This window comes from Urocampus carinirostris, chromosome 1 (genome assembly GCF_059441175.1).
Source record: "Urocampus carinirostris isolate Australia breed hairy pipefish chromosome 1, RoL_Ucar_1.0, whole genome shotgun sequence".
Classification (NCBI taxonomy): domain Eukaryota; kingdom Metazoa; phylum Chordata; class Actinopteri; order Syngnathiformes; family Syngnathidae; genus Urocampus; species Urocampus carinirostris.
The window spans coordinates 10,148,148-10,160,300 of NC_142349.1; the positions used below are offsets into that span (position 1 = coordinate 10,148,148).

Consider the following 12,153-nt stretch of genomic DNA (forward strand, 5'->3'; position numbering starts at 1 on the left):
CACTTTGGGAGGTCATTGACTTGAAAAGTGCTCTATAAATGCAGGCCATTTATCATTTTTTTGGGGCAGCACGGCACAGTTCTGAGGTCATGAGATCGAACCTTCCTGTGTGGAGTTTGCATGTTCTCCCCGTGCCTACTTGGTTTGCTCCAGGCACTCCGGTTTCCTCCCACATTCCAAAGACATGCATGTCAGGTTAATTGGTCGGTCCAAATTTTCCCTTGGTGTGAATGAAGGAGTGAGTTGTCTGTCTCTGTGTGCCCTGCGACTGGCTGGCAACCGGTTCAGGGTGTCCCCTGCCCACTGCCCAAAGATAGCTGGGATGGGCTCCAGCACCTCCGCGACTATACTGAGGATAAGCGGTGCAGATAATGGATGGATGGATGGATGTTCTTGTTTGGTCATTGGTACAGTACTGTCTGACCTTATGAACTCAGAGTGGATATAAATTCACTGAAAATTGTATTAGTTCTGTCACCAATGTTTACTAACTAATAATCATTTGTTCTTGCCACTGTTTTGTTGAAATCACTGCAAGGTTTCCGTTCTCGGTGATTGAAGACGTACGAAATACATTTTTTTTTAAAATATTGTTTTATTTTGGGCACTTTATGGCGATGAGGAACTTCTGTTATGTTTGATGTTTTTAGTCGGATATAGTTAGTGACTGTGCAGGTGAACTGCATCCGGAAGTTAATAAAATAAGATTTGACTCACGTGCACATTGAATATTAGCACACAGCGTGATGAAAAACCGAAAAAAGACCAGTCATGTGCCCAACGGGGCTAAATTCAAACCGGGATCGAAGAAGAGGGAAAATAAATGCGTCGTAATGTTTGACGACAAACAGAGGGAGTAAGTGTCATTATGTATTTTTTTTTTTCTTGTAACCACAGCCATCGAAGAGTTAGTATGCAGTTTAAACTCTTTGTGTCAGATATACCTTTGAACTTTAAAGTCACAAACTTATTAACAAGATTACCGTGATAGTATATTTTACATTATTAAACATGTATTCGCATGGTATAAATGAAGACCTTAAAGTCAAGTCATGTTTATTTCTATAGCCCTTAATCACAGAGTCTTAATGGGCTGCACGGATCAAAGTCTATTGCAAACTATTATTACAGACTATTATGACACCATCCCCTGATATTGTCAACATAAAATTTTGTTTATTCACATGCTATAGAATATAAGTGTGTTATAAGCTTAGATTTAAACATTTCCACTGAGGTTGCAGTTCGAATCTCAGGGAGAAGAGCATTCCACAGGACTGGGGCCCGAATGGAGAACGCTCTCGAATCTGCGAATCTCTTCTTGGCTCTTGGGATCACTAGTAGATCAGCATTTTCAGAGCGAAGGCTCCGTACCGGAACAAAGGGCGAAATTAAATCTGAAATTTATGAGAAACCAAGTCCATTAAAATCGCATCTTAAGCTAACAGGGACCCAATGCAGGTTAGCTAAAATCGGGGTAATGTGATCAAACTTTCTTGTCTTAGTTAAAAGCCTCGCTGCAGCATTTTGTACTAGCTGAAGGCTCTTGATTTTGGACTTCGGGAGACCGGAGAGTAGTGCATTACACTAATCGAGACGGGAGGTAACAAACACATGAATTCTAATCCCGCATCCGACTGAGGCCGCTTAGGGGGTATTTTAGCAATGTTGCGGAGATGGAAAAAAGCTGTTCCAGTAATATTCTTAACGTGTGTTTGAAAGGAGAGCTCAAATATGACACCTAAATTCTCAACTGAGTCACTCTGGGTGATATTATATTTATCAATGTTCAGTGCTGTTTTTGAGAACAAGTCACGGCATTTAGATGGACCAATAATAAACAATATTTCTAACACATCTTCCTGCCAGAGAATATCTCACTGGTTTCCACAAGAGGAAAGTGGAAAGGAGGAAAGTAGCAGTTGAGGAAATACGCAAGAAGCTCAAGGATGAGAGGAAGAAAGTCAAAGAAGAGGTAAGTGCTGAGCAAAGGCACATATTGTTGATATCTCCAAAACTGAACTCTTGTTGTGTTTTGTCCTTCAGAGGCATAAGGAATACATAAAAATGCTCCAACAGCGACAAGAGGCGCTTGGTAAGTCAGAAGGCTTAAACCTATTTGTCTCAATGAGAATGATGTTCTTAAGATGACATTATTTCGTGACGATCAGGTTAATTGCAGTGCTTGTAGATACGCGTTTTATAATTGTGTCCATGCTTGTGTAAAATATAGTGATATCATAAGTTTAAAGGTATGTTATTGTAAAGCGGGACATATCAGTGACGGGAATTCCGGTTTTTATTAGAGTACCGGTTCTTTAAGCTCAGCTTCCAAACAGCTCTTAGGATTTTTGTTGCTGATATACTACAGATAATGATGTAACACTGTGCATGAAATGAATGAAGTAGAAATGTAATATACTACTATATTATACTAGCATTTATAATTTTTACTTTATAGTGAACCTTTAACTAAATTAACATATTTTTACACTAAGCAACTTTAAGGTCAAGAAACACAGAATTCCTGAAAAACAAACGGAATAAAAAAATAAAAATATTAACGCTTCAGTGCTATATTTTTTTGTTATTTTATTTTACACTTCAATTTCTAAACAATTTTTACTGACGCACAGAACCTCTTTAAAACATGCAAAAATATCAATTAAAATGTGTAGAACAACAACAAAAATATCAATTGTCTCCACCAAACATGGGCATTTAGAAAACACAAAGTGCTAAAGTTTGAGGGACTGATTCAAATTTTTCTGTCAGTGATAGACATTGCACATTGTTTTGGATCCAATAATATAATTCAAATTAGTCAAACTAAGAACAATTTTCCTGCTTTGACTCATTTTTATTCCATTTGCTTTTTCTCCTCTGTATTGCAATCTCTCTTGAACTTTATACCTGTGCTCATTGTGCTGATGTGCAATGTAATCAAAGTGGAAAGGAAAAACATAAACAACCAAATGGCTGTTTCAGTCTCAAAATTCATCAAATCATTCATATTGCAACTCGCCACTGAAATAAGAAACAACTGGCGTTTTTCTTGTGGTGACTCAAATCCCTTCCGGAGTAAAATTATTTCTCCAGTTACAGGCAGACAACCGATAGGCAACAGTACATTGACTTGGGAGTTGAAGGATTTGATTTTCTACATAAAGTTGGTTGTGTGTTCTTTCCAGCGGAAAGTGAAGATGATCTGGAAGATGTGGTCACCAGTACAAAAGAGTCTGTCCAGTTTGACCATCCGAATCACACAGTCACAGTGACTACCATCGATGATCTGGACCTGACCTCTAATCACCTGCTTGAACGAGTAGCAAATAAGGTAAACACACCAGCTCACTTGATTTTACTGCGCATTAAGTTGTTTGGCTGCTTATAGAAGACAGCCATACTATTTACATAAAAGTACAGTATCATGGAGGGAAATGCCTGCTTGTCTTAGTTTTGGGGTTTTTTTTCCAGGTCAATGAGAAACGGAGAGAAAATGAAAATGGGGAGGAATTTGAGAAACCAGTGACGATGCCCAAAAAAGCTGGGAATCCCATCTTGAGCAAAAAGTAAGCTTCCATTTGTGCAATAATTATTAAAGATAATTCAAAGTCCTTTCCTGTAGGGTTTAACTTTAAATAATGTTACGGTTATCCTTTCAAAGACGAGACGGTTTTGACCATTGACTTAAAAAAAAGCTCATTAGCTGGTAAAGGTCCGTCACAGCTGCCAAGATACTGCCCCTGAGGAAGGCGGAAATTTTAGGTTGTAAAATTGTTTAAGGTAAAGAAAAACCTTAAGTCTTTGAAAGTAAACTTGTAAGTGCTTGATAACGGGACAATATAAAACTTTTTTTTTCCCCAATATGATACTTTACAACCCGCACACACTTCGCAGATACCTTGTGCGACGTCAAAGGCGATGGGCAATTTAAAAAAAATATACATATTTTTTTTAGGTCATATTGTGCGGGGGCACTTTCTGGAGGTAGTCCATATTGTGTCGAGTATCAAACATGTTTGATCTTTTGGTGCTTAGTCGCTAAATTCCTCAAGTTTGCGCGACACTGAGGGAAAAGGCGAGCAACGCATGCATTCTAAATACAAAACACAGCCGTAATGTCTGGAAACATTTACAATACCCTTCTACACGAGAAATCGCGGCAGTGAGAGCGCCGAATCCTAAGCACTTGGCCACCAGTGATGTACAGTATTAGACGCACGAAAAGGCATTTGATTTTATCTCGTGATCACAGTATTTTTAGTCACAGTACCAGAAAAGAACAGAGAAAACAAAGTCGACTTGAAAGATATAAATGAACGCAAAAAAGCACGACGAGGGAAACAACTCTGGTGTATCTGACGAGGAATCGGAATTTAAAGGGCATTCAATAAATACATTGTCCATATTATGTTGGTTTTGTCAAAAAATATTGTAATCATTGCTGCACGTATTCAAGAACATTTGTCACATTGCCTGGATGGGAATAGAAGAGTAGACTAGAACTTGTTGCCATTGTTACGTGTGAAATGCACAACAATTCTTTTCTTGTGCGTGAAATTAAAAAATGTGTGATCAGATAAAATCAAATGCTTTTTTGTATGTCATCTATAATTCTGATGGTACATTGGTTAGGATTCTGTGCTCTCAACAGTGCGACCTGGGTTCGATTCCCATTGCCTCCAACTGAAAAGTTTAAGCTGAGAAAAAGTGAAACAAAATTTTATACTGACGAGCAGAATGGCCCGGCGTTGCCTGCCATCTTTAGTGAGTTTGTTGAAAAACCGCCAGCCAGCCACTCAAGAGTGCCGTAGAGCCCCTTGCAGCTCCAGAGCCATTTGTACACAAAAGCAGATGTTTATCAATTTTGTTGGTATTTATTGGGGGTGGTGTGACACGAAACTTGGATAAGAACACTTCCAGAACCCTAAAGTACTACTGTGTACTTTTTCACCAAAATCGCTTCAACCATTTCGGGGGCTGTAAGTCTGATACAAATACACACACCAGGATTTATAACTAAGTTTAGGTTGTGTTATACACAAGTGTGTGTTATACTCTAATAAATGCGGTATACATAAGTTAAAAAGACTAAGGCAAGTTTCAAGATGCGTAATTGTCTATGTTCTTGTCTTATTCAAGTTGCACAACATTGTGCTTTAGTCGTGTTCAAGCATATAGTGACTTTTATATTTGCACTATTTTTAACAGTGTTGTGTATCAACATAGGGTAGGTTGAGAAAGAGTATACAGTATTTCTTAACGAAATTTCAAAACTTGTTTTCTTCTGGCCTCCGTACAATGCAGAATTCGCTCGTTGACCGCTTCACTCAGCACCTACACTAGCAGCAGGACCAAAAGGAAAGGGAAGCAGGGAGGACGAGGCCGGCAGACCAACAAAAAGGCTGACATGGGATTCTGCGAGAGCAAAATAAACACCAAGAAGACTAGCAAACGACAAAGACGTCGCATGACCGGAAAGAAGCAACGTCAGGAGGACTGAATGTGTATTTTTATGGGACTATTGAACTTACAGATTTTCAGAGTTTTAAGTTATTGGATTCAGATTTCGGTACAGTACAGCTTACACATTCTATACCCTTGTCTTTTGTTGATTTAGCAAATAATGTTAAAAGTGACCATATCTTGTGTCTACTAGAGCAGTTGACCCCAAACCTTACCATAGACTAGTTTAATGTATGACGATATTCTCGTTGCCATGCCCAATCATAACATTTGTAATAATGATAATCAGAAATCTACTGTGTAATCACTAGACCAATAGTAGAGGTGGGGCCTAAAATATCCAGCTGGACTCCACCCGCCCCGTGGGTATTAAAGCTCAGCCCGAGCCCGACAAATTAACTTGATTTGAGAGAACAAGCCCAAAGCATACCCAAAAATTTTCATTGGGAGGAGGGTGATTTTGGCCGACTCTGCCAAAGCTGCCTGAAACCCTTTCACACCCCTCCGTGTCTGCTTCCGATTTTAGCCAATTCTGCCACATTTTATTTCTATTTTTCCTTGTTTCTCTTTCCTTTTTCTTACACTTCATTTCCCCCTTTCTTCTAGCTTTTTTTCTCTTTTACACTTTTTCCTTCTTTTCTTTCATTTTTTATTTTACTTTTTTTTTTCCTCTTTCCTTTTACTTTTTTCTATTTTCTTTCTTTGCAAAAAGCTAGACAAAAAGAGGGAGAGACAATGATATTGTGTTTTGGTCACTTGAAGACTCCGTAGTTTGTATTCTCCCTTGTGCACTCGTTTTCAGTTGCACAACACCATCCACATAAAGAGGTCAAATATTACACACGGTACCTTTTTATGTATGTATTAATGAATCTGACTTTGAAGCTGAAGCTAAGAAAATAACACTATACTTTGCCTTTATAAGAAATATGGAATCATAAACATTTAATTTCTCTTACCTAAAATGAAGTGTGCGCTGCAAACCCCAGCATTTTTGATGAGTGCCTCCGTCCAATGTTTTTGCTTTTTTTCTTTGATCAGGAGTGTCCGCTGGCATCCTGTACAACTTCAAATCACGATCGCTAGCTGAATTCTTCCTCCAATTTTGGCACCTCGACACACAACCAGCCTTTAACCAGCAGCTACGACCTTGTTGTTTTCCTCTGTCTTCCAACCATCGCAAGTATTATTTTGCCTCCAGCTTTGACTGTGATGTCACACGTGACGTAGGCTATGAAAGGGTCTATATCCCCCACCCGTTGAGTTTGTTCGTGGGTTAAAAACTGCCTTATATAAAGTGGCTTGCAAAACTATTTGGCCCCCTTTAACTTTGTGACCCTTTGCCACATTTCTGACTTCAAACATAAATATATAAAACAGTACTTTCTTGTGAGGCATCACAAATAAGTGGGACACAATCAAGAAGTGGAACACACTTTATTGGATATTTTAAACTTTTTTAACAAATAAAAAAACAAAAAAGTGGGTTTGCAATATTACTCAGCCCCTTTACTTTCAGTGCAGCAAACCGTCCAGAAGTTCAGTTCAGTGAGGATCTCTTAATGATTCAATGTTGATCTAAATGACCAACGTTGATAAATGGAATCCACCATCAAGTCTCTGTATAAATGCACCTGCACTGTGATAGTCTTCGGGGTCTGTTTAGGGCGCAGAAAGCATCATGAAGAACGAGGAACACACCAGGCAGGTCTGAGATACTGTTGTGGAGAGGTTTAAAGCTAGAGGATACAAAAATATTTCCCAAGCTTTAAACATCCCAAGGAGCACTGTGCAAGAAATAATATTGAAATGGAAGGTGTATCAGACCACTGCAAATCCACCAAGATCTGGCCGTCCCCCTGAACTTTCAGCTCTTACAAGGAGAAAACTGATCGGAGATTCAGCCAAGAGGCCCATGATCACTCTGGATGAAATGCAAAGGTATAGCTGAGGTGGGAGAATCTGTCCATAGGACAACAATCAGTCAAAACAATGAGCCAAATTGTGATCCCCAGGATGATAGTATGTATACTGCAAAGATCTGGCCTTAATAGAAGCGTGGCAAGAAGGAAGCCATTTCTTAAAGGTATCCATTAAAAGTGTCGTTTGAAGTTTGCCACAAGCCACCTGAGAGAGACACCTAACACCTGAAAGAAGGTGCTCTGGTCAGATGGGACCAAAATCGAACTTTTTGGCAACAATGCGAGATGTTATGTTTGCCGTAACAGCAGCATAGCTCATCACCCTCTCCACAGTCAGACATGGTGGTGGCAGCATCATGGTTTGGACCTGCTTTTCTTCAGGAGGGTCAGGGAAGATGGTTAAAATTGATGGATGGATGCCAAATACAGGACCATTCTTGAAGTAAGCCTGATGGAGTCCGCAAAAGACCTGAGACTGGGACGGAGATTGTCTCCCATCAAGACAATGATCCAAAACATGAAGCAAAAGCTACAATGGAATGACTCATCAAAAACATATCAAAGTGTTAGAATGGCCAAGTCAAAGTCCAGACCTCCATCCAATTGAGAATCTGTGGAAAGAACTGAAAACTGCTGTTCACAAATGCTTTCCATCCAACCTCACTGAGCTCGAGCTGTTTTGCAAGGAGGAATGGGCAAAAATATCAGTTTCTCGATGTGCAAAACTAAAACGTACCCCGAGCGACTTGTAGCTGTAATCGCAGCAAAAGGTGTCGCTACAAAGTATTAACTCAATGGGACTGAATAATTTTGCACACCCACTTTTCCTTATTTGTTAAAAAAGTTTCAAATATCCAATAAAGTGTGTTCCATTTCATGATTGTGTCCCACTTATTGTTGATTCTTCACAAGAAATTATTTTTATATCCTTGTTTGAAGTCTGAAATGTGTCAAGTTCAAGGGGGCCAAATAGTTTCGCAAGCAACTGTACAATATTAGCAAAAAAATAAGGCAACTTTTCTTTCTATCTGTGGGGCCATGTACAAAAACAACCTATGACCTGCTGTGGTCTGCGGCCCAGAAGTTTCTGACCACTGCACTCGAGGTTTCTTGTAGATACATGACAATCACAGTATGCTTGGGTTTGTAGTCATAGTCTGAAGAGTTTCACTGTATCCTGTACAAAGATGCTTAAAATGAGTTATTCATTTATAAAACCTTCATTTTGATTTTTTTAAGGCCCTTCTTCAATATTTGTATTTTTATTACTAACTGTAATAGTTCTATTAAAGATTGGCCTCCCAGTTCAATCTGAACATTGTCCCCGTGCATCCTTTTTGCTTTATTTGAATGGATGAATTTGACCTCTGCCTATGGAAGATGAAGGCGGTGCTTTTAATGTATGTCCAGCTCCTTCTCTTGTGTTTATTTATTTACGCTAACCTGAGCCTGCATTTGCCATCTGCCACCAGCGCCACAGTTTCACTACGCTTTCTAAAGCTGATATTTAATACAAGCGGGGTTTTGCTGGCTTCCGGGGTGGACCGCTGAGGCCTTAGCCTTCCTCGGGTAGCGTCTGCATCTCGGATGCTTCTGTTTCACTCATTGTCCCATCAGCCAATGAGAGGAATTTGTAGCCGGGGACTATAGAGACCATGAGGATCAGCCATGTGCTTGCTGGGGGGTCAACGGGCAACTCTGCTCAGGCAGCAACGTTTCGTTGATCGGGTAAGGCTCATCATTTTCTTGTCAGTTTCATTCCAAATGTATCTGTCTGTTGCCTGTTTCATTCACAATCCTTGAAGCACTAAAATGAATTGTTGTTCACAATTACCTTTGTGTGGTTTTTAATCGCTTTCTAGTGTGCCTCTTTTAGTTCTTTAATAGATATTACCGTATTTTCCGGACGATAAGGTGCACCTAAAAACCTCAAATACGGTTGATAAGGTCGGAAAGGCATACAGTAATTATAGATGTGCGTTACTGCACAGGGTTTTATGGAATATTACTGTATTTGTGCAACTATTGAGCAATTGGTTAACATCGGTGAGCAAAATCGTGAGATTGTATGCGACGGCCTTCAAACCTGGGTAGTAGCAGTGTTCCCCTAAACTGTCTCACAAGACCACCACTGGTACAGATGACACAAAACAAGGTCATTCGGACCCCTCATTATCACGCTGTTTTTACAGTGCCAGAAACACTGATTAAACATAGTGCACTTGTTCTGCATTCTGGTGGGTTAGAAGGTCTGCTTCACAAACGAATGTGGGAGGATGGACAAAACAGTCTTTCAACAAAATACTAACTAAGCTCTTTCACGTATGCAGTACATATGTATGCGTCGGCGCTCGAATCGCCATGACCCGGGTTCTATTCCCGTTGCATACAATGTTTTGCGATTTTGGTCAGCGAGACTCGTCGACTGATCAATCATTGCATGGTATGTACCGAAAACCAAATAAACACGTAAGTTTTTACTGTGGTCTCAATTTATTGTGCCTTATAGTCCAGTTTGCCTCATTTATGAAAAGTTTATGGCAAAAGACTATTTTTAGCATGCACCATATACTGCAGTAAACAGGCTTGGGTAGGGTTACTTTAACTGGATTACTTTCAATTACTTTTGGATTACTTCAATATCAAATATGCTAATAAAAGACAAAAGAAACTAAATATGAATACAATCATGACTCACAACACGTGGTGAGCTTTCTCTCCTGGCTTTGATCTCTGGCAAAACTAACATAAAATGCGACAGAAACAAAATGAAAATAAATCCAAACAGCTTGCCAACATCATTTTTGCCGTTCCATGTATTCCGTTACTCCCCAAGCCTGCACAAAATTTAGTAATTTTATTCATATTTAGTTTCTTTTGTCTTTTATTAGCATATTTGGTATTGGAGTAATCCAAAAGTAATTGAAAGTAATCCAGTTACCCTACCCAACCCTGGCGGTAAATACAGTACATTTTGAATCCCAGCTCGATGTTTTTATATTTTAACTTAAAATGTGATTCTAAGTAGTATTTCCCAGGGCTAACAGATATTTAGCAACATTTTACCTTTCCAATTTTCATGAGCAATGGTTACAAGATAAATTTGCTGGAATTCAACCTGTGAATAAGGGTCGGGTGTGTTGTTGCAGCCCTTTGATACTCTTTGTGATTAAGGACTATGCAAATAAACATCACTTGTTTTGAGTTCACCTTAAAAGTTGAAAGTTATTTTTTTTTCTCTTAAGTATGTGATCACAATGTCAAACTGAGTTCAAAGGACCTTAGGGGGAAAAGAGAAAAAAAAACAGAAAAGGAAAGAAGATGAGAAAAGAGTAAATAAATGATAAAGTAAAGGAAAAAAGTAAAATAAGAGGAAACAAAGAAAAACTAAAGAAATAAAAATGAAAAAAAAAGAATGAAGAAAAACCAAGACAAATATTTATAAACCAAAGCCATATCCCCCAGGTGGGAGGTGGCTAGACTCAAGAACACACTCGTATTCACCAAACATTCTTCAACCCTTTGCTCTTCCCAACCTGACACAGAACACTATGCCCTCAGCACAACAATGGGCGAATTGCTGTGCTATGCAACCCTTCATCAGCAAGAGAGGACCACTGGTTTACCCCCTCGGCATCATATGCTTCTCTCAGTCATTCTTACACTCCTTCACCATTCACAACTATCCCTAGCACACACACACTTACATCCATTAAATTAACCGACCTCACATCCAGAGCGTGTTACACCCCACCCATCCAACCATGTTTAGGCCTGCCTTTCATTCTATTTCCCACCATTTTTGCACTAATAAACCCATTTATTCAAACGGCCTTTATCCATTTTTTCCATATATCCAAACCATTTTGGGACATTTTAGTCAACCCTCTCAGCAAGCTCTCTCACCACACCAGTTCTTCTCTTTACTTCCTCGATCCTTAACCTATTCAGTCGTGTCACTCCACATATACTACGCAAACATGCCTTGCACCGGTTGATGGTGGACGCATCAGGTTAGCACTGCTCGTTCTATGCGTTTATACTGTCATTGGCGTCGGTTTTAAGAGTATTGTTAATTATTAATTTTACAATTCTAACCATTTTAACATAGTTAGAAGTAAAGCAGCCGAGTCCTGCCATGGCCGGGCATTATACCGGCGGGCGGAGACGTAACTGCGTGAGATTCTTGCTCAAAGATGTTGTGGCAATTTCGGAGGGAATGTCAAGGACGGATTTTATTAACAAGTTTGTTGAAAAGATTCTGAAGTTTAAAAAGGAGGAGGTACATGCTGTCATAAAAATGACTTCTGGCAAAGGCTTTGATGTGAGTTTTGAAACGGCAGCTCTTTATCAAGAGTTTTGGAATCGCTTTGAGGGAGTGAGGTCCCAGTTTTCAGGATTTACAGTGGAGAAGCTGACTGATAATACTAACAAGATTGTCGTTGTTAGAATGTTTAGTGAAATGATCAGTGCTGATGACGTCTGTTATTGGTTGAGTAGATACTGCTCAGTAAAAGGCCAGGCTATGAAGGTGAGGTGTGAGAAAGGCTATTGGAATGGTGCCTGGAGGGTACCAGTCCAACTACGGCAAGATCCTCAGGGCTTTCAGGGACTGAAACAAATTCCGTCGACTATATTCCTGGGGGAAAACCGTGGCTTTATCCACTATCAAGGGCAACCGAAACTCTGTCGCAAATGTGGTGAGCATGGGCATCTGGCTGAGGTATGTATCGAATTTTTTGTGGAAAGTGCAGAACAATTG

General features: G+C 39.6%; 1 protein-coding gene across 1 annotated transcript; it reads left to right on the forward strand.

The window, feature by feature from the left end:
• Positions 1-678: 678 nt before the first annotated feature.
• On the forward strand, positions 679-8,199 carry nol12 (nucleolar protein 12). Its single transcript, XM_088325979.1, has 6 exons — positions 679-856; positions 1,870-1,975; positions 2,047-2,095; positions 3,192-3,337; positions 3,478-3,572; positions 5,311-8,199. The coding sequence occupies exons 1-6, from the start codon at positions 747-749 to the stop codon at positions 5,504-5,506; spliced, it is 702 nt and encodes a 233-aa protein (XP_088182105.1). The 5' UTR covers positions 679-746; the 3' UTR covers positions 5,507-8,199.
• The last annotated feature ends 3,954 nt before the right edge of the window (positions 8,200-12,153 follow it).